Source organism: Pteropus medius, unplaced genomic scaffold (assembly GCF_902729225.1).
Source record: "Pteropus medius unplaced genomic scaffold, Ma_sr-lr_union100, whole genome shotgun sequence".
Lineage (NCBI taxonomy): Eukaryota > Metazoa > Chordata > Mammalia > Chiroptera > Pteropodidae > Pteropus > Pteropus medius.
This window is the reverse complement of record NW_024356335.1, coordinates 2,738,394-2,761,716: the sequence shown is the minus strand read 5'-3', so window position 1 is coordinate 2,761,716 and position 23,323 is coordinate 2,738,394. Positions and strand designations below refer to the sequence as shown.

The window sequence follows — 23,323 nt, the reverse complement described above, 5'->3', positions numbered from 1 at the left end:
TGAATTAGCAGGGCCACTTTATTATGTAGAATACAGTCACCACGAATGCCTGAGAGATGAAAGCACACCCATATGACCTTTTACAGTTCGCTTATGGCAGATCGAAGCTGTTCACATGAGGGTGCCAGGCTGCACACACCTTCCTGGGCAGATGCTGCCAGGGAGGCTCAGCCACAGCCTTCCTTAACCCTCCCGTGCCCCAGAGCCGCCGCCCGCACGACCTTGGAGATGTCCGGTTGGCCCAGACTAGCACACGTCTGGGGCGCGGTTTCACGGGGAGAAAAAGGGCTGTTCTGAGTCTTGCAGAAAAATGAGACCCTCCGGGGTGAGGGCCAGACCGCGTCTGAGCAGGCTGATCCTAAACACAGGGCTCGTCAGCGGGGCCGGCGCTGACCCCGGGGTGTGGGCGGGGCTCTCGTCCACACCAGACGCTAACTCGGAGTTGTGTTCAGGCTGGAGCCTCTTCCACGAGTTTTAGAAGCTTAGTCTGTATTAAGAGCTCATTAATATCATCAGAGTAAATGGGCCTATTAAAACATCTTTAAGCAATATCTGAACATAAATCTCCCTAAACTATATTTAATGACTGTACTTAAGATACATTATATGCAAGTCTTAATGAGACATTAGATAGCATTTTGAAGATTAAAATGAGAGAATCCATATCAAGTCTGTCCACTTAATGCAGCCTTAAGCTATACTGATGAAAGCATTACTACCAAATTATTACTGCATTAGAACAAATATTTTTAATCACGTCTGATTTACGCATTCTCTTTTCCAAAGACTTTTCATTTTCCCAAAAATGTATTTTGAGTTTTCAAAAGACGGCATGTGAAAGGTTTCAAATTTTTGAAGCACGGTGGAGGCCAGGCCAAGTACGGAATTTAGCTGGTACTGCTCGCTGAATGCTGTGGAGTCCAACTCATGTCTCTCCGTTTGCTTTGATTAGTCATTCCGGTGTAGCTGGCCAACCATACTCATCTTACTACGAAACTTCCTTCAAGACTAGACTAGATACAAAGTCGAACTTAACCAAAAAAAAAAAAAAAATTGAAGACCAGAATATAGCGCAGTGGACACAGTACAATCTATGTGACCCCGGCAGCAGCGACACCTGGGCCCCGTGGAAACTCCACACTCCCGGAGAGCGACCGCCGGCTGGCACCCCTCCCCCGCACCTGCACCCTCTAAGCTCCCAGGCCTGTGCCCTTATCTGTCGGATTCCCCAGAGCTGGCCACGGAGGCGGCAGTGAGGTCCTGCTTCCACTCTAGGGCCCCTCTAGGAAGAGCGATCAGTGTTGCTGTTGGAAAAATAATAATAATAATAATTTTAAAAAAGGTTTGATTCCCCCAGGGCTGAGGAAATTGAACTTTTTCAATAGATCCAAGGCCACCTCAAGTCTCTTCAAACAAGGACGGCCTGCGGACCACAGATGAATGGGCGGGTGCTGATGCACAGGACCGAGCTACTGGACGCAGGTCATCCGGCCACAGAGAAATAGATCTGTGTGATTCTTTCTGTACATTGGATTCTACTCCATTTAAAGCAGAAAAATATAACCCGAGTCTATAAAATTCCCGATTAGACTTAATACACTGTGGCCACTTTTGAAAACAGATCAAACTTCAGATTATATACATAGAAATATTTTTCTTTATATTTATCTGTTTTATTTAAAAGATTACACAACCAGCCAGGATTTTTGATGCAGCAACAACAACAAAAAATGATCCCCCCACCCCTCCTCGACCCCTGAAAAGTGCATCTCCCCTGCACCCACAATCCTATTTTGGGGTGAATCTGCCAAGTCCCTCATATCCCACTACCAGCTGAGCTGCAGAGAGAATGTTATCTGAGAACCTGGACAAAAATAAGCCTAGATCAACGGCACCTGGGAGCATGCACAACTTGGGCTTGCATCTGATACTAGCAGGAGATGCTTTGCAAAAATCAACACTTTGGAAAATGTTACAGACGAATTATCATTGAAGCTTTTTAGACTTTTTTTTTTTTGGTACTTTACATCAAAGTGTAACCACCTTTTATAAATGCTATTCAATTGTGAAAGACTTCTGGGATTATGTAAATCAAGACAAGTCAACCAGTGACACCTCTCTTAATAGAATGAGATTAGCTGGCTTTTTTTTTTCCCCCTTTCAAAGAAGAAAGCAGCACAATTTCAACACTCTGGTCATTAAAAGAAGACCCCTCTTTTGGCATGTAAAATCAGTAGCAACAAGCCTATTTCCATTTGCTTCTCCCAGATATTCTCTCCCCAAAAAGAACTACTTCATAGTACAATTTCGCATTTTTAAATGTGTGAATTAGGCATTCTTCATAAATAACAGCTATGTTCTATACACAGGAGCTCCTTTTATTAGGGACACAGTAATGAACAATGAGCAATGTGTTCTATTATTCTTTGTCAAATCACAAAATGCTACATTAGAATAACTGTGCTGGTCAATGTAATATAGTAGATTAAATTCAACTTCTGTGGAAAAACCACTGTAAAACAGCATGATAAGAAGGCTATAAAAAATTTAATTTTACTCCAAACTCCATCACAAAAAAAATGGTGTGAAAAGTAATTTTGCATAATCAGTACACGCCATCTGGAACAATTAACCGATTTCTATAGAACTAGGAGGATCAGTCATATCTGCTTATTAAAGATCAGAAATTATACAAGTAATAAATCCTTGAAAAAACTAAGCGTACTCCCGCCTGTCAACGCTATTTTAACTTCAAATACTGAAGAACGCCTGATAAGGCTGAAAAGAAGAGATTAATATATGCAAATTACATCCAGCATTTAAAATCCCCACAACTGTCTCCGGTTTTCTGTCCCTTATTGCTGCCTTTATGTTTTATTCATACACCAACTCACCTGTCACTTCATAAGCTATAATATTATGGGGGTATTATTAAACAGCATAAAGCCGTGCTTTAATTGGAAAGCTTCATTGCATTTTCCAATTATTTGGAGTAAATTAAAAGCAGATGCACATAGTTTAATAAGGAGTCTAATATCAGTTCCGGGAAATCAAAATTCATTGTCATTACTATGCCGTGATAGTTTTGCAAACTGTACTCAATTTCAGAGGTTTTCAAAAGAAAATCTGTCTATGCAATCTGTTAATTGTCATTCGGTTAATAACTGTTTAAATATCCAAACTACACAGCAGCTTCCTATTAAAAAAATTAAACTATCGGGTTTACGCAAGCAAACAGATACGATGTGCCACGGCTGGGCCCGGCCGGCTGGACTTCTCACTTGTCTGTTCACCTTAGAACAATGGAGGCTGGGAGAGACCTACCCACGCAGCGGCTCAGCCCACAGGGGAGGACAAAGGACAGCAGTTTTTGACTTCTGGGAGGATCAGAGGTTGCAGCGCGATCAGACAGCTCTCGGTGGAAAAGGGCAGAAGCCGTGTTATAAATTGTGTTTTCAGAGGACTGCACTGCTCAGCAAAAATTTAGCTTCCAAAGTTTTAATTGGTCCACTTAAAATAAATCCTTTTAAATGAGCGAATTAACTGATTCAGGACACAAACATGGAAAAAAAAAATCAAAGAAAGCAAATGTCGTGAGCAATTTGTTTTTAAAAAATTGACCCCTGAAGGGCCATCTCTTTACTGGTTCATGACCCAGGAGTGAAATGGTCCCAAGGCTCTGCAGAGCTGGCCACAGTGCCTACAAGTGGATTAAACTGCCAGACAAAGGGCTATATCCTAAACCATTATGGATTTAAAGAACTAAATCTTACAGGTTACTCTCCATAAGGAATCTTCTTGCTCAAGGACGGAGTTATATAGTGCAGCTCTGCAGCTACAAGTTGCATACATACAAATACGTGTAGCTAAAGCATTAAAAAATGAAAAGTCGTAGGTATACTCCAACGAGTACATGTAACCTTTTCGTTTTTATTCTAAATGACAGACTTTTTCAAATCTTAGGTGTGTAAATTATAATAGGACAAGCCGTAATTGACTTTTAAACTCCACCCACTGCGAGGGCTACAATTAATCTGTTTTTAGCATAAGAACTGCAGCTCTGCAAAGTTCATAACTTATAGGCTCTTTTCCCCAATCCAATTAAAACCAGAGTCGTTCTAACAGGTAACAGCAGAGTTCACTCTGCATCTCCTGTTTCAAAGAACATAGCGGCTAACACCCCAATCATCCAAAGGCAAGCACCCCGGCCTTCCCCCGCCTCCAATTACAGAGGACATCGCTTGAACAAGAGACTTCTGGCAAAACATCCAGAAACTATGCTCAAAGATGAAGATAAAAGCAATTCTTGTGCAGTGATCCAAAAAACAGCATCTTTTTTTTTTTTTCAAAATTACCTGTTTTAATAAGTAGACACACTGCGCCAACTGAACCATTTAATTATCTGCAAAAATGATGAATCAAAACAATAGTTTGCAAAAATAAATGACTAACCTCTGATTAAAATGTCTGTCCTCATTAAATCCAAATAAAAGGTGCAATATCTTTTTTAAAAAATGTCGCCCGAAGAAAGGAGCAATCCCTCAGCATCGGTAGACAGCTGGGCGTCCTCCCATTCAACGGGACCTCTAGGGAGGTTGTTTACTTTACCCTCCCAAATACTGAGAAAGGACGCCTTCAGTGTGCCTTGTGTCCTGTTGCTGCGGAGGCCTCGCAGCCTGAGGGCCTCTGGCCTGGCAGCTGCTCTGGAGCTGGGGACTTCATGACGAGCTCGGTGGGTGGTGTGACTTTCATGTACCCTTAAAACCAAGCCCTGGCTCACAGCTATGTAAGGATTCTGGGGCAAGGAAAGAGGCTTCCCCACACCCCCCTCCCCCTTTTGTTACAGGGTCCTGGGAAGGGAGGGGCAGGAAAGAAAGCCAGAAACCAAAAGGCAAAGGAGAGAGAAGTCAAACCATTACGATGGTTGAGCACAGGCATGATCCTTTCTCAGCCAGAGCTGATTTGATGAGAAGGGAGGTGAGAACCTGAGTTCTCTTTAAACTCGCATTATCCAGCAGCAAACGCACGTCTCAAGTGATTACAAGTTTCCGAACCAGAATGGGGGGTGGGGAGGTCTGCCTTAGGTCACGCCAAAAGATCCCCTGAACTGGGCAGGGTCCCTCCAGGTGAGCTCCCTTCTGGCTCTACCTTAGCGGACCAGATGCCCCCTTGACCGACTGCATTTGCAGGTGAGATGGGCGGCAGGGCGTGGGGTCAAACTGGAGTAAGAACAGAGCTTCTTGAAACAGGAAGCACTTCACTGGAATAACAATATTTATGAGAGTCATAGCAGCTACCATTTCTGGGGTGCCCACTCAGTACTAGGTACTTCACGTCCATGAACTCTAGTCCCCAAATTATAGAAAACAGGATGAAATGTTCTCTCAATTGTCCAAAGTCACGCAGCTGGAAGGGGCAGATACGGAAGGGTGGATCTCAAAAATCAACTGACCGACGAGCATCGGTGTGGGCCAGGCCCTGGGCTGGGTGTTAGGCACACGCCAGTGAGGGGGACATCACTGTCCTACCCTCCCACGACAAGACCCTGCACCCCAGCCAATGACTGGGCCCTGAGTGGGATGTCACAACCAAAGACGAATCAACTTTCTTAGACCTGGGAAACCAATCTGCTGGCCACCGCTTCACGGGAAGCATGAACGGCCAAGAGGCTCACGGCCAAAGAAGCCGCCCGTCGTGGGCCTGAAGAGGCACAACCACCTTTGGCAAACGAAGGATAAATGACGACTGCGTGATTCATGAGTGAAAGGACCTTCTGCAGGAGAGACAGTGACGCTTTGTCGGCAGGGGCGTACTGAAGTAGGGGTGGGTGTGTTTACTGCCCCAAGTGGCCAGCGATTGAGCACCTCTAAGGGTGTCGCGGAAGCGATGCTTACGGCCGGCCGACGAGGCCAGCTTCACTCGCTCATTCAGAATTATGGACGTTGCCTCGCGGGCGGATCGAGAGATCGCTCACGCCGTGAAACAAGTCGGGCGTGAGAAGCCACCCTCTAACAAAGGATCTCGACCTTGGCGGAGCGTGCCACATCACTCACTGTCCCAGAGACAATCGGAAGACAAATCTGAGAAATAAGGAGTCTCGTTCTTCGTGTGATGAATATATTCCATCCAAACTCTAGGCTGGAGCGCTGAAGATTTTTTTTTTTTTTAAACAAAACAAAACATAAATAGGTTAAGACCATCATCGGCCATTAATAAAAAGAGGGGGAAAAAATAACCATTGGATATTCAGGACACAAACACCAAATGTATGACAATGGATGGATTCAGGTATTCTGCCCACAGGGAAGGTGGCTTCATTGTTCTAAAACGGATCAGGATTTCGTCTGTCCCAATGTCAGCAGTTAAATGTAATCAGTCCGACAGGAAAGAAAGGATGCTCATCTTCTGTGACAGCCAAAGGGTAACTTCTGATGTCATCTGCGACTCTCATGTGGCTGTCCAGCTTCTCCCCAGGCTCTGCCGACACCCGCATCTTTACTCATTAAGCCATCAGGAGTTAAAATATGCTAACCTGGAACCTGACCCTCTGTGACTATTGTCATGAGTCAACAAGGCTGGAGCATGGGAGCTCCACCACAGTGGCAGCAGGAAGACTTAAGGAGTTGGAACCAGGCAAGGGCGGGGGTGGGGGCTGGGGACACACAAGGTGTACAATGGCTCGCTTACCTAGGGCCTGGTTGGCATCTAAAGAGGCCCGATCTAGAGAATGAAGCTTCAAAATAGGGGAGCACTGAGGTGACTGTCAGTGCCAACAAGAGCCCTGCCATGGGCAGGGTCCAAGAGGGCCTGGGGTAGGGGAAGAACAACGACTGGGGTTCAGTCCCAATAAGATGGATGGTGGACTTGGGGGGCCCACCATCACCACAGAGCTAAAGGAAGGCCACGGCAAGGGGACATCCGGGTGCCCAGAGCTACCCTAGACAAATGTCTCCAACAGCAAGACCACTGGCAGCCCCACCCACTGAGGGAGAGGGGGTTCCTGGAGTATTCCCTTTCCAAGTCAGGAAAAGATCTGACCAGGGGTGGGAAGGAGGGGCTGTGGAATAATTACAATCTGAGTCATACATCTACAGCAATTTCTAATCCTCACCACAAACCACTGTCACCCCATTTAACAAATAAGGAAACTAAGGCACAGAAAGGTTAAAGTTAAAGGTCCTTGCCCAAGGTGATCAGCACTAAGCGAGGGGACTGTGTGCTCACCCTTCAGGGTTCTGTCCAGCAACAGCCAGCGGAAGTAATCAGAGATGTCCTGTGGACTAGCGAGCTGTCACCAGTCAAGCGTCAAAGGCCTCACTCTGATGAGGTCCCAGAGACGACGGGCCAGGAATCATCTGAGACTTAAATAATGCTGAGACCTCATACAGCAAGTTAGTCCTAGCATAATTCACTCCAGGTGCGTGTGCCATTTTCAACTTCGGTCTGGCAAGTGCAGAGAAATGCAGCATCCTTGGCACAGGGATTTGGAGCTTAGGCCTGGCGCCAGGGACCTGGGTTCGAGTCCCAGCCCTTCCACTTACTAGCAGTGTAACTTTGGGCAAATCACAATCTCTCAAAACTTCAGTTTTTTTTTCCTCCTGGTAAAATTAAAAATATTTATAAATGCAAACTAAAGATATTTATAAGAGATGTTTATCTTACGAGGCTTGAGCATGGGAGCTCGGCGACCCTGGCAGATATGCTGCATCTATAAAACAGAGAAGCTAAGAGTAACAGTATGAACCCTAAAGATTTCTTGTAAGGTTTTCTTGGTAAGGATTGGCTGGGATTAAATGACAAAATGCGTGGAAACTGCTTACTACGGAGTCGTGTACAGAGTAAATGCTAAAGGAAGGTTAGGTATTATTAAAATAAATTAACATAATCCATTTTAATAAAGGCAAAAACAACTTCGGCTCCCTAAATGTGTTTAAATTAAAGAAGTTGCCTTAATTATATCATTTTTCTCTCTCGGCTGATAGTCTATTATTACGAGAGAGACAGGGATAGAAAAAAGAAACGAAAGGCTAATTTGATGTAAGCTGCCCCTAGGCAGGAGTGTTTGCTAAACCGGACTATTTCCTTCGCCCCAGAGTAAACCTCTGAAAAAGTGCTAAGAGCAGATGAAGAGCTGGGATTAAGCGTCTTCTCTCTGTTTGCAGCATCGCTCTGGTCGGGCCTTCGGAAAGGACTCTGCCGCTGGCCCATGATCACTGAGCTGCCTGCCAGGAAGGGAAATAGGATGGGGAAGTGGGGGCAAATTTCTACTTAAAAACTAGACGAGGAAGATAAATACACAGGGAGAACGGCGTTAGAGCTGGCTTTCCTCTAGTCGTCCTGTGTTCTTCCACGAGCAAGGCGGTGTTGGGACGGAATGCTGGTGACATCGCGGGGACCCAACCTGCAACACACACGCCGAGGCTCCTTCCCATACGTCCCCAGCCCCGGGAGGTGGGTGTCATCCCTGTTACCTGAGATACTAGCCACTGCCGGACACACAGGAAGCGTCCAATAAAACATTAGCTGAACTGTGTTTCCATTACTGATGTGGCTACTGAAATTACTGGTGATGAGACAGGCGGGGATTCAGATCCAGGAAGGCTGGGTGATGTGCCTGATGTCTCTGGGCTCGGCGGTGGGAGAACCAGGGCTTGGACCTGGCTTTTCTGGCCGTGACTATGGTTCCTCCCGCTGCCCCCCGCCCCCAGGCCTGCCTCGCTCTCGGATTTAAGAGGGGGATGTGGCCCATTAAACCAGTGCCGCCTAAACTCTGCCATGCTTAAAAACCAGAGGGAACGCAAGCTCGGCGGGAGGGTGGCCACCCTTTTAAGAGCACTGAAGTATCCGTCACCTAATAATGTTTTTATTTTTCATGATGACGAAACTGGAAAAAGTCTTAACTTTCTCCTACCCATGAAGCACAGGAAAAGCAGAAATGAAAGTCTGGAGCAGAAAGCAGACCCTCAAGCACTTTTCTCCGAAACAGCACAGGCACATGGGAAGATTTTATAGAAGTCTGGGCTCATTCTGCCAGGTCCTTCTCTCCTTCCTGCCCCCAAGCCACCATTCTGTCACCTTCCTGAGAAAGGGCTCGTGGGCTGCTTGCCACGGAAAACAGCCGCTTCGAAGTGATGAGGCATGACGGAACGTCTCGGTCTGCAGACTCGGGGTGCCGCGCTGAGCCGCGCCACAGAGCCTACTGCAAGTTTCTCTGGACTGAGCAAGAAATTATTCTCTGAGCACCCGGAGCACTGATTCTTGAGATGGAGTCTACATAAGAAATGATACACGGAGCACGGTGCCGTAAAGACGAAGGCCACGCCGGGCAGGGTGTCCCCAGCGACAATTCTCAACCAATCTTTGGGCTCCTGCTCTGATCACAGCCCCGCAGGGGAGGTGAAGGCGGAGAGAAGGGACCTTCCCCGCACTGCTTCCCGATTTACAAAGAGTTCTTGGGTCCCGGACCTTCACGGCAATCCCGGGAAAGCAGCAGTGGTTACTGTGTCATCTTACAGATATGAATAAGGGGCAAGGAGTGACTTGCACGACCAACGTCACGTGACGCAGGGCCCTGGCCGAGTGCTAAGGCTGTGCAGTGCGCAACCTGTGTGGCCGTTCTCAGTGGCCCTGTGTGATGGCCACACGTGCTTCTCGCCCCAAGTGCCCCCTCAGTCACATGCTGAACCTTCCTCCACGGGCTCGTTACTCCTGCGATGAAACACGAGGCTTGGCCACAGCAGTTCTCAGGGTCCGCTGAACGAACAGAGGAGTAAATAACCTCTGTCTCTGTTTAATTACATCCTCCTTGATGCAAAGGGGGATTGAAAGCAGCCTCCCTCCTCTCTAAACATAATCTCTGCCTTCTCGAGGGGCTCACAGTTGACCTCTTTACAGCAGCGGTCCCTTAGCTTTTTGGCACCAGGGACCGGTGCTCCCATGAGAATCTGATGCCTGAGGATCTGAGGCGGAGCTGAGGCGGTGATGCTGGCGCTGGGGAGCGGCTGCAGATACAGAGGAAGCTTCGCTCACCCGCCGCTCACCTCCTGCTGTGTGGCCCGGTTTCTAACAGGACCGGTACTGGTCCACGGCCCAGGGGGGGCGGGAACCCCTGGCTCTACAGCACCAAGTGGTATGGGACTAAAGCAGGAAGAGAGCCTCGCCAGCTGGAAGGGAATCAGACAGGCTTGGTGGAAGAGGCAGTCCGGGAACACGCCCTCAAAGATGGGTCAGCAAAGAACAAGATGGGGCAATCTGAGCCATGTGACTGGCAGCGACAAATGCACAGAAGCACAAAGGTAAGGATACAAGGAAGCAACCTGGGCTGCTGGGTGCAAATGAAGAGGAACGGCGAGCAGATACTGGACAGGTGCAGACTGACCACCGACAGCCTCGACACCGGGCAGGTGGGGTCGGAATGAATGCAGCGGGCTGGGGCGTGGCACGAAGGTCTGATCTGAGGAGCTGTGCTTTGGGGACATAGATGAGTCTGCCACCTGGGCAACTGGACCGGGGACAGAAAAGCCTGGCTGAGGAAGGCACCAACACCTGGTCCTGGCCAGGCCCAAGCCCTGCCAGCCCCTCGAGTGAGAACTTGGGACGGCCAAAAGAGGATCGCCCTTGACACCCAGCTCCAGGAGACGTGCTGGGTGAACCGGACATGGCTAAGGGCTTAATCTGTAGTGAGATGACCCCGAGCATGGCTCAGGGGTTTCGGGGTCTCCCTCCCTGTGAAATCCTGGAGGGGGCACTTGCAGAGCGGAACACCTCCATGTTCCCCAAGAGCCCTGTGTGTGTGCCCACACACGCTGTTCATTAACTTCAGTGACACAGCTACTGCAGAGGATGTATAAAAGCACATCCAATTAGCCGGGCCTGCCTGAATATTTGCACTCTTAAATCTTTTGCATTTCGAAAGGGTTAAAGCTTATTATTAGCATATAATTTACAGTCCTTTCTCCCAGGAAAGGAATAATGCACAGTAAATGCCACATTCATTTTAATAATACATGTTACAGTCTGTGCCCAACATCTGCACAAAGGTAAAGGAGACAGATTTTTTTGACATGTCCCACTCTGCCATCTAAACACAGGCTTTTTGTTTCTTAAGTGACGGAAGGTTTAATCAAGAAAGCAGGCAATTCATCAATCGAAACAAGGCAGCGTGCGTGCGCCTGACAGCACACACATGGCTGTGTACAGAGCGAACCTGGCCACCTGTCAAGTGCACCTTTTACATCGGGATATACAAATACACTGCGCTCGATTCCCCATCCGCTCCCATTCATTTCTTCCTTTTCTTATTATATTTTTCTTTGTACTCAATGCTGTTGAGTCAGTCAGGGCAAGAACGGATGGAGAGAGAGAGGACACAACGGCTGCTAGAGGTGATGATGCAAATTCACACGCCTGTAAAATGACTTACGAACTCCTCGATTTGAGCACCATTAATTTATATGTATATAGTACATATATATAAACTTCGTTCAGGAATTGTCCCCATATGCCATTACCTGTGGCTGCATCAAACTGATGTCCCTCTCTTGGATCCCTGCCAGCCTCCCACACGCTCACCCACCATCTCTCCGACCAGCCCTGGGTGATTCTGAAAATTCTCAGCGGAGGAAAAAGGACAGCTGAGGTCAGAAACACAGGCCACACAAGCCACATGGACGTGTCCATCACAGACAAAGGCCAGAGGGAAGGCCTGTGAGTACAGAGGTTGACCGAGATGGCTCGGGAGGCTCCCGCCAGAGGAAGCGGCTTTTCTCCCTCATTTGTGGTCATCAGTGACGCAGCCACTGCACCCACGCAGGGGCCCACGCGTGCCCAGATGCGCAGGGAAGGGAGGACCCCCGGGCGCCCGCACACAGAGCCGGGGCGCGAATCCTGCAGCGTGACCCGGCGGACACTGCACCCAGGGCGGCCGCGGGTGAGAACCCCTCCCCCGGAAACTTCCCAAGGACCCGTTTTTGATCTTCTTGCCTTTGTTTTCCAATCGGGCAACGCTCTGTGATCGTTAAAGCCTTAAGTTTATTTTCCAGGTGAGTTTTTTCCCTCCCTAATTAGAAGGAAGAAATAATGTAATCATCATAAATAGAAGGAAAATATGTTTACAGTAGATGAGTTTTTTTTTTTTTAAGGATCACGTAAAATATAGGATTTTTTTTTTTTGTACTGAGATGAAGAGCTGGTAGCAGAAGTTTTATCCAATTGGATGAAATATATAAATCATGAATTTCATAACACTGATAATTAAGTGTCCATCTTCTAATTTAAATGAGGACTAGATTAAAACTGCATGGAGAAGGCTGATATTCAGAAATCATTAATTATTTTTAATTGCTTTGTGCTTTCCTGGTCTGATGTCAGAGTTACATGGCTCATATACGGTTCTGTTTCAGATAAAAGCCTCCTTCACTCTGCACAAGGGCCGTGAGCCGAAGTCAGGAGCGCATGCGCTCAGACTTGTCCATGCTCACACGCGTCCTGGTGTCAAACATCTCGGAAGGGGGCTGGTTTTTAAGAGGGCACAGCTGAGGAGGGCAATAAGCTGGCTTTTCCAGCGATGAAAAAGAAAACTGAAAAAAAATAAATAAATAAAAGCTAAAGGCAGGGCGACCACACCCTCCTGGCAGCCGGGTGGGGTCTGGGTTCCGGCTTCTGCCCTGGTGCTCTGTGTGCCTCTCACTCTCCAATGCCATGAAGTGGACAGCACATTATACGGTCAGCCTAATGCTGACGGGTAAGTGGAGGCGTCGGCAAGGCCACCTGCCTGTGGACTGAAAGGGAAGGCGAGCGAGCCCCATAGCTCCCCGCGCCGCGAGGCCTCGGGGTGTCGCTGTGTTGTGGCCCCTCCTGGATTTGTGGGGTGTGTGTCTGGTTCGATTACACGCCGGTCTTAATATGCATTTCTGTCATTTTACTATTTTACACTGCTATGTCAATGTGTTCAAAAGGGAGAGAAATAAGGTGTTTTTTTTTTTCTTTTTGGTAAGAATTCTTCACTTGGTGATACAAATCAGTTTTTGACCACCACTGCAAAAACAAGAGACCAGCACAGATTGGTTTCCCCTGCCTCGAGTCACCTGTTCATTAAGTAACACCTGCCATAAGACTGATAAGAGACATTCCCAGGTTAGAGAAAGCAACCCCAGGCACCTCCTTACAGGAAGCTGGCTGGGTGCTCCTTACAAGAAGCTTCTGGCACAGGCACCCCTCAGGCTGGACAGGAGGTGAGGAGCCCTCCCTCCCTGACACCCCACGGTCTCCAGTTCCTAAGGCGCGGGACACTTAGCACAAGAACATTTCTTAAGAAACATCTTACTCGACTCCCAAACACTGAAGGGGTTCAAAGATGAGCAGATCCCCCCATATATGGTCGTACAGGAGGTCCTCATCAAACTCACTGGAAAACAGCTGCTTATGGTTCGCAGCATCTAACGGGGCTCTCTTTATGAGGAAGAATTCAGTAAAAGGAATAGTTAGGTTTCTTCCTGAGCAACTAGCTCGTTTTTACGGAGGCGGTCCTGCCTCAGAACCAAAGCCAGCATCCCATGCATGGAAAACCTCGCCCACGGCTGCACCCTGCTTCTCCATCCTGCTTTTTCATTCGCTCTTATGTCTTCTCTTCCGTTTTTATTTTGTTACATGTATTTCTGGAGCTGACAAAATCTTTCCAGAACAGGCGGAATCGAAATGAATGAATGGTCAGACATCTAAACAGCTAAAAAATAATTCTAAGGAAAAAAAGGGTAGAATGCTATCATTCAGGACTAAAATAGAAGACTTTTCAAGAGAGGTAAGATATTCTTAAAACAGGAAACTAAAAGCCACTAACGGTCCTAATGAGGAAACTTAGGAGTGGCGTTTGGGGTAGAATCTAGAGAAATCAACACGGCCCAGAAGAAAGCCTTCCCAGGAGGGTAGGAGCCTAAAAGGAACACATCAGTTAGGACATCACCGGGAAAGCATGAGCCACCATTTACCAAGGATAGGTAGTCAATATTTCAGGTTTTGTGGACTTCATGGTCTCTATCACACTCAACTCTGCCACTGCAGTGTGAAAGCGGCTACAGACAATCATCTGCAGCGGAACAAGCATAGATGTGTTCCAATAAAACTTTATTTAGGAACACTGAAATCTAACCTTCCTAGATTACACATCACTAAATATTTTTTGGTTTTTTTTTTTTTCAACTACTTAAAAACATGAAATCATCCTTAGTTCACGGATCACATAAAGAGCTGGCTGTGGGCCGCAGTTTGCCGACCCTAATACAGACGAAATCAGCCAAACCAGGAACCTACTATTTTATTTCTATCTCCTCTTTCAAGGAAAACCATCCTCAAACCCTAAGAAGCAGGAGGGCACGGTGAAGGGGGATGTGAAGGGGGATGTGAAGAGCAGGGAAGGTGAGGAGCTGGCTGGAGCAGCCAGCTGCTCTCACACCGTCCGCATCTGCAGGGCAAGCAGCGTGTCAGAGATGCTGCTGGAATTGCGGTCAGTGTCTGGTCTCTGACGGATGCCAGTGGACAGGAGGTCCAGGGGACTGGACAACAGGAAAAGTCATATTCTCGAAAAGGGGCAATATGAAAATTATTGGGGAAAAAAAAGAAAATTAATGATCTGGGTCTGGAAATGATTTCCAGTAGAATTTGAAAATATGAGTCAAAAGTATGAGCCCTCAGAAAAGACAGTGATCACAGGGGGCCAGCAAGGCTTATGAGAACACGCCAAATTAAATTAAGGTCTATGTATTTTTTTCTTATTACAAAAGCAATACACGCAATCATAGAAAAATGAGACACTGCGGAGCAGCAAAAAGGAGCAGGAAGGTCCAGTGACGACCCCTATAAACACCTCGCAATGTACCTTTCCGGACCTAGATACGTATTAACGAGATCGCACACTACACATTCTGGTTTATCGCTTAATAGTTTTTATGCAAATCTTATCTAAATCATCATTTTCTGATGCCTGAAAAGTTAAGGCCATTGTATAGGTGTTTCAGGATTTAACAACCATCTGCCTTTGTTTTGGACATTTAGGTTATCTACCCCCTCACCCCCACCTCACGCACCCCTTTTCTGAGTATTATTTTTAAAAAGCAGCAGTGCTCGTCTTTGTGGATAAATCTTTTTGCGTATTTGTAAGTATTTTCTAGAATAAATTCCCAGTAGAGGAAGTGTGAGGATCACAGGTGTGCTTCATGGCCATTTTGATCAGGGTACGCAATGGCAGAGCAAGGGACATAAGCTTCTCAGGATTTCGGCTTTGAGTCAGTAGACGTCGCTCGCCCTTCTGTGGGCCAGAGGAAACTGTTGGCTGGGCTACGCAGAGCCTCGGTCACGTGTTGGCAGACGGGACGCACAGCGCCCCAAAGGCTGGATGGGTATGAATGAACGCACAGGAAGGCAGAGCCCGGCTGTACGAGGGGGGACCTTGCGGAGATGGAACGGGCTCCTTGGAGGAGGTGGTCCCGGCCACAGGCGGCATGTGAGCAGCCAGTCAGAATGATCGCCTGGCCCAGAAGTCACAGTGAGTTGTCCCCGGCCAGGTAAACGCTGGGCTAAACGCCCGCCCTTCGCCCTCCCTTACTTCCGCAGCATTTCATGGTCACCTCTGGAGCTGGGGACAGAGCTACAGAGTGTCTCCGCTGGTTTCTCCAGCAACTCTGAGCAGAGTCCTTCCCTTTGCGGGTGTGTTTAGAGATGAACCGTCTTCGAGAAAGGTACAGGAGAAGGGACATATTAACAGGTATGTCCTTGGGAAAACATTCAAAAGTAAATATTACTTTAATAACCATCCAAGTTAAATGTGGGCTGCTTTTCAAAATGCTAATTACGCTGTTTGAAAATCTGCTTATCTTAAGAAGACAAATACTATTAACTGCAAACTAAGGGGCCACACGTTTTCGGGAAAGAATTGGAGCACACCAGAGGTTTGCACCTCAGGCTTGCGTAGCCCCTGAAGTCTGCAGTGAGCATGTGGTGGAGCCCGTTTGGAAAGAGAACGGTCTGATGATTCATTTCACTGCCAGCCGAGCTCTAGCTGTCACGGCACCAGGCGCTGGGCAAGGGCGAGGGCCTGGGGCACACTTTGCCTTGACTGTTTTTGGAATAAACCATTGAAACCTTAACTTTACAATCCCAAACTGAGATGTGCCACTCAGTGCCAAATACTGTTCGTACGGGGGATGATGGGGTGGTCTCTGCTCCCTCCCAGCCAGAACGACTTGCAGGCAGGCTGCTAGTGGGGAGGCGGGCAGGCTTCCCAGCTGCACCGTGGTTGCCCAGTGCTGAGCTTGCAGGCCTTATGGAGCCAGCAGGTCCTGCGAGGTATTTCTGGCAGCATGACAACGAAGCAGTCCTGGACCCTGGCAAAGCAATTCGGTGCCTACAGCCACCGAGGGGGCCTGAGCTGCCTGCTGCTGTGGGCTGCAGCCTCAACTACCTCTGTTTGGAAGATAAAATCCAATTGACTGCCATTTACATAAACGTAACAGGAAGTTTCTGAATGGCTTCCCCTGTGTCTTGAGGCTGTTACCTCAGTATTGCTAAACTAACAGCTGAAAGGAACCCAGACAACACCTCATCAAAGCCAGGGGGCGAGGAAGCAGTGGTCCAGAGGCAGACAGGAGCATTCCTGCCAAACCAGAGGAGATTTCGCTCTGTGGGCCCTGTTCCGCAGAAACGTCGACAGCTGGGAAAGCCATCAGAGAACCCAGGTAAAGGGGGACGGGCGGGGGGCGGGTAGGCGAACACCGGCTGGGAAAGGATTTGCAGGCTGGAAGAAAAGAGTCATCTGCTTTGACTGAGCCTTCCTCATGTGCATTCGGAACAGGGCGGCCCTGCTGGCTTTCACAGACTTCTTTTGCACCACTCCGCCACTAGGCATCTGGGGAAATAGTCAGCTTTTCTACAAAATAGGTCATCTTTCCATACTTGTTATGCTCCTTGTCGACTCTGCCGAAATAGCCACAGCACAAAAAGCAGTTCTCCCTGGAGATGCTTTTCTGAGACAACATATGCCTCCCTGCTCTGGGACCCTGGCTCCTGGAGCGCAGCCAGGGACGAGAGCTCTGAGGATCTCCCTGTCCTTCCCTCTCCCTGGCTGGTGAGCCACCCAGAAATGGAACAACTGGCTTCTGCTCACACTTCCCAGCCTATTAGGGAGGGATCATAACAAGGAGAACTAATCCTGACACGAATTACACCATTGTTCTATTTCATCTATTTAGTAAACTGAAGTTGCAATTTTTAGAAAAAAAGATTACCTTTTAAATAACCGATTCATTATGGTACATGAATGAATGCCATGTTCCCGTGTTCGAAATGTCACTCACCATTAAGAATGTGCGCTGGTAAGTGGCACCGATTTGCCACTTCCCCCTTGGATGCAGACACCCCTGACTGGAGGCCCGGTACAAGCGGAGGCGGGTTTGCGGGTTTCCTCGGCTCTTAGCAAGTCACCTGCCCTGCCGGGCACCTAATGAATCTCAATCCTGTAATGGGGCTCGTAAGTCTCTCCTCCCCGGGTGAAGGTGAAAAGCAAAACTAGGACCGATGACGTTTCTGCCGAGGTAACACTACCGATTTCAAGGTCGGGTTCAGAAATCACGGCCGCATTCGATAGGGGCATGATGGGGAGACCACCGGGGTACCCCCTGGCCACAAACCTGGCTTTGAGAAATGAGAGGTGAGGACAGACCTGGATGTGGGAGGGCCAGAGGACCCGCCTCAACTCTGCGCTGCTCCCGCGTTCCCGGGAGAAACCTGCTCGGGCCTGGCCTGGCGGGTGAACAAAGCGGGGACTATTCTCTGGAACCCGCCCTTCGAGCCTGTGAAACCCACACACTGTTTTTCATCATTAGTTTCTAAACATGCTGAGTGTTTGGCCCTTCTCTAAGGGCTTCGGTGACACAAAGGGAAGGCGAGGCCCGGCCCCTGCAGGGAACAGGCCCTTTGCCGAGAAGAAAACAGAGAGGCAAGACTGAGGCCATGGAAAGCCGAAAGCCGGGAAGCGCGCAGAGGGAGGGAGGGGTGCCCGGGACGGCCACGTACCTGATATGGCGTACAGATTGGAGTGCTGGTACTCGTAGTCCGCCCGAGTGCTGTTCCTGCCTCGGAAGGTAGCAGGGAGCGTTAGAGAGATGTGCCTGAGAGAGAGACGGGAGAAACAGGCGGTTACAGGGCGCGTGGAGCAGCCCCGGCTCAGAGGGCAGAGGGCGCCGAGGCCCGGCCCGGCCCGGCCCGCGGCAGCACGGAGCAGGAGCGGCGCTTCTCCACCAGTTCGGGTCCCCTGCCCCCCACAACCCCCTTGGAATTTGCAAGTTCCCTGACATCAGCGGCCACATGTGTTCATACCAGGAAGGACATCTGAGAGGAAGAAGGGGCTGTTCCCAAGCCTACGGCAAACCCCCGGCACTTCCAGGAGGCGGGCAACTTCGCCCAGGTCGTGGCCCACCAGGCACAGTGCAGCAGCGGCACCGGAACGCTCGGGCTCTGGACTGAGCCTCGGTGTGTCCTACTGCCTGGGTGGGTCCCATGGTCCACCCCATCGGCCCCCATGCCTGCCCGGCAGGGCCGTCGAAGGTAAGAGCACAGGACACACTATGAACGAGGTGCTGGTACTGCTAGCATGTGAGTCCAGGGGAACAGGAAGGGCACGCTCCTCCGAATTGCCTGTCTGCATGTCCCGCTCCAGAGGGAGCACACAGTAGGTGCTCAGGAAAGCACCTTCGGTGGATCAGAAGGTCTTTTCTGGCGCAGGCGTTGGCCATTAAAACTCACAGTGCGCACAGAGCATAAGCGAGTCTTCAGGCAGAGCAGATAACCCATTTGGTGTGGTCGTCAGCTGCCTTTAGTGAAGATTAAAATAATAGGAGAAATATTTAAAACCCAACAGGTCTGGGGGAAGAAATAGCAAAAATATCTCTTTTTGGTATGACTAGGGTTTGGTTTGAAATAGCTCAGCAGCCTGAGCTTTGGCTACACTCAGTCATTTCCAAAACGAAGGGAGCATTTAGCACATAGAGAAAGCTTTGCATTTTCCACGCTGCCTTTTTCACTTAACAACTGGGTGAGCTCCGGGAAGTCTCCGCACACAGACCCCTGGGAGGACCTGTTCTCCAGGCAGGTCCCGTTCCCACTGAGCCAGGAGTGAGCAGGCGCCTCGGGGACCCAGCGAGAGCCTAGGGCTGTGAGCCATGTGGTCTGCCAGCTGCAGACTGAGCACCGGTGGCTGTGTCGCCGACCGGCCCGGCTGACCAAGCAGTGGGGCTTCTCTGAGCGCTGACTGTGCACGCAGGGCGGCAGCAGAACCGGCAGACGCCAGCACACGGACACGTGTCCACTGGGCATCTTGGCATGTGCGCAGTGAGCGTCCACTATCTGCCCGTCACTGATGCTAACGAAGGGTCGGGGGCGGTTCCCCGAAGCCGAGCTCAGGCTCCAGAGGATAAGGGTGTGGGACAAAGCCCCATGCAACGTGGCACTTGCAGGGGGATAAAAACTGAGTGCCGAGAGACCATGAACGGAAGGAACAACACGTTCAGGCAAAGGGGACAGAACTTCTAGTGACACCTTCTCGGCAGAAGGCATGGACGCTAAAGGAGAAGGGACCCACTCCTTTAGCATCCTTCCCTTCGGCTGAGAAGGTGTCACTAGAAGTTCTGTGGGGGTCAGGGAAAGCCAGCACCGGTGCAGGGTCAGGGCACATACGGGGGACGAAGCTGGGAAGACAGGCTGTGGCCAGCCTGGGAAGGATGCCAAGTGCCACAGCAAGACGTTTGGGTTCTATGCCCAGGGATGAAGGTTCCCAACTCTTCCCACCCAGCGCGGTACAGAGCAAGGCCACCGAGGCACCTGGGAACTTGCTGACAGTGCAGACTCTCAGCCCTGGCCCCGGGGAGCCCGGTTCAGTGGGCCTGGGGTACAGCCCAGAAGTCTATTTTTAACGAGCTCCAGCAGCGGCTCTGAAGACCGGCCAGGTTCGGGAAAGCCGAGAGGGTGAGGAGCAGCTGCAGGAGGGTTTTAAGCGGCTGATCAATGCCTCTGACCACAGCACTTAGTCAATGAAGCTGAGCAAACACGAGAATGAATTACTGGCTGTGGCTGTGGTTGAGCAGAGCTACAACGATGACAGGTGACCCTGCAGAGCGCGCTCGCCGCGTGCCAGGCCCCGGAGCTGTGCCGGCCTCACGCCTTCTCTGTGGTTCCTCGTGGCGCCCCCGCGAGGCGGGTACGGGGCCAGCGACACGACGAGCCGGCCTGGAGCAGGGTGAAGAGGTGGGGCTCTGGTTCCCATATCAGTAAGAACGTCAAGATGGCGACCGCGGAGCATTAAGCCAAGCGCCCCTCTGAGCACGGGGCGCGGCGGGGCTGTACTGGCTACACGGCCAGGAAACAGGCCCCATGCAGGTGCTGTCGCTGCTCCCACTGTACCAAATGGGGGGGGAGGGGTTCCAGGAGCCAGGGGAAGGATGGTTTCAGGGCCGCCACACCCTAAGATTTCTAAGCCTTGAAGGATTTACAAAAGGAACATCCAAGCTCACTCAGGACACAAAGCACCCGTGCAGTGTGGCACCTGCTCCACTCAGAAAGCGCTCAGGAAGGCTCAGGAAGGCTCAGGAGGTGGGTGTCAGCGGAATTCGGAAGACAGGCAGACCAGGACGATGGCAAAGAGGCCGAATGGGACTCAAAGGAGAAAACGGGGCCAGCCCAGCCACCCAGTGGCCGAGCAAGCACCTGGCACTTGTCAACACAGATCTGTGAAGGACTCAGCAGTGGCAGGACAGGCACCCCGCTTTCCCAGAGCTCACCCTGCAACAGGGAATGTGAAAACATCCACGAAGTTCCAGGACACTCACTCACAAATGCGATCGCGTGTGGAAAGCAGGAAGCATGACGTGCTGTGCAGGGCTCCTGGAGGCCCTGCGGGGAGCGTGGCGGGCAGTGTCCCAAGCAGCAGGAGGGGGGCTGAGGGAAGACCTGGAAGACCCAGGATGGCCAGGCTCTGGGGGACAGTCTAGGAACAGGCTGAAGAGGGCTACAGGGCCACAGCATTCAGCGCCCTACACAAGGTCCGACTTTATCCAGAAGGATTTTTAGGTAGAGATATGACAACATCCAATTTGAAATTCTAAAAGGTGGCCTGCCTGTGAGAAAGCGAGGGGAGAACGGGTCAGCCCAGGATGATGGGGATCGTCATGAAACTGCAGTTATTCAGTCCCTACTGTGTGCAGACCGTTAACAACTCCTGTAAAAACAAGCTGCTGCAAGCCTCTGAATGAACAGTGTTGGGACGATTCTCTGACACGTGGACTTACAAAGAAGTCTGCGACAGCGGTCAAGGCCCCCGGCTCCTCGGCCCGACGTGGACTTCCTGGTCTGAGCGTCCTCGCCTCTCTCGGACATCGGCGGTCAGCTGGCTGGCCTCGCCCGCAACTCTGCCACCCACGGCCGTGGCCAGGTTCCCCTTCCTACTCACAGACGGTCTTTGCAGGCCCCTCCTCGGACCGCTGAGAGGCTGCTGTCTGCAGAGGTTCTGGTTCAGCCCCCTGGTCACTCCACAATCTGATTCACACCCACAGCCTGGTTTCAGCCATCTTCACGCACGAAGCCTACCTCTCCAGACTGTCTCTTGTCACTGCCTACTTTTCCCTCAACCAGGAAGAAAGACAGTATTACAAATCCGTGACCATGCTTTGTTTTCTCATGTCTACCCCTGATTCTTTATCCAGGATGCTCCCTCTTCATAGAATCTCCATGTCTTCCCTACCTAACTCTCCGAACTCCTGCTCATCCTTCAAGACCCCCACCTAAGCATCGTCTCCGTTAGAACCTTCCCTGGGCTTGCTCCAGGCTAGGCTGGGTGCCGGGATGACCTCCATCACTCCACTTATCACAATATACTTCAGTAGTTTGATACAAGCCTGTCTCCCCAACATGACTGTGACCTCAAGAGCAGGACCAAATCTCATCAAATTTGTACCCCACTTTCTAGGACAATTTCTGCCCTAGAGTAGACAATTACAGGACATTTGTTGACCGAATCATTTGTTGCATCTACTCGGTGAAAAGTTGCACCTTCGACATGAACTGCCGTGAGCCTCTGTTATTTCATGTGTGTGTGTGTGTGCGCGCGTTTGCCCAATTAGACTCAAGCGCGCTCTGGGAGCCCCAGCATGCTGAGCATCTCCCTTCTCTCTGCTATGGAGGAAAACAGGTAATGAGAAAAATCAGTGGCGGCAGTGACCAGGAATTTACAAGGGGAATGAAAAGAAAAAGCCAGTTTTTGATCACATACAACAGACTATGTGTGGTGATGCAGTAAACGTAAAATTCAAAGAGAACTCAGGTCACAAGCTTGACTGTATCTTTTGCAGAGTAATTGCTCAATGGGAACCTCATGAATTGAAATCAAGCGACTGAGAACTAACTCCAGCTGTGGTGGCTGATGCCCGGGTGGGTGGGGGCAGCATTCGGGGCACAGGAAGCCACCGAGGACAGGGCGTTCGGGACCACAGTTCCCTACACCGCGAATAGCTGCTTGTGCATTTTCCCTTCTGTTGTTCCTGGACATCCGAAGGAGGGGACGTGGGAACAGGAGGCAAATCAAAGCTTCCCGTTAATGAGAACGAACAGTTTGGGCCAAGGGACAGATCGCCTGCGGTTAAATCGAACAAAAAAGTCACCTGCTGAAAGAGAAGTGGCCCGGGGGTACCATAGCGTCCGATCAGCCTGCAAGTGACGGACACGGGACCCTGAGATCAGCTGAGTCTCAGCGAAACGAGACTCCAGTTCCCCAGCATGTGGCGGGGACCCTCACATACACATCACCTTGCCGCATCCTCCTGGCGGCCTTCTAGGTAGGAATCATTATTTTCATTGAACAGAACAGGAAACCGGGGCCCTCAGAGGGAAAGCTGACAAAGAGAAAGCCAGGAATTAAGGACAAGGTTAGTCCCCGTGTCCTCTGGAGGCGGCTACTGTTCTCTGAAAGTTGTCCTGATGTGTTGGCCTGTCCGTCGGGCATATGGGGTGAGATTACTCGACCAGGAGAGCAGGGTCCTTGCTGAACACCTGTTAGACACCGATGATGCCGGGGACTCAGCGTCTCTGCTTCTCACTAGCTGGGTGATGCTGACAGGTCGCGGTCCCGCTAGTATGCACAAAGGGAAAAGCCATATATGACTTAGCCCATAACAAATTAGGAACGTATCCAGGGAGGCAGAGAAGTGGTAGCGGCTCAGAACACCGACCCTGAAGTCTGCCAGACAGGTCTGCATCCCAGTGCCATGGCCAGGAGCTGGGCGCCTGT

The 23,323-nt window shown here is 50.1% G+C and overlaps 1 protein-coding gene across 11 annotated transcripts in view; it reads right to left on the bottom strand.

Annotated features, from left to right (window-relative positions):
- The window catches only part of MVB12B (multivesicular body subunit 12B), a 165,144-nt gene that overhangs the window by 51,605 nt on the left and 90,216 nt on the right, over positions 1 to 23,323 (bottom strand). For 9 of the 11 annotated variants that reach the window (XM_039861604.1, XM_039861598.1, XM_039861607.1 and 6 more), the window contains one exon: positions 18,064 to 18,158. The exons of 1 other annotated variant lie outside the window; for it this stretch is intronic. In XM_039861604.1, coding sequence (XP_039717538.1) covers positions 18,064 to 18,158 — 95 coding nt within the window. Of the gene's footprint in view, positions 1 to 12,188; positions 12,579 to 18,063; positions 18,159 to 23,323 lie in introns of those variants that run through there. One more of the 11 variants, XM_039861603.1, reaches the window with a different exon arrangement.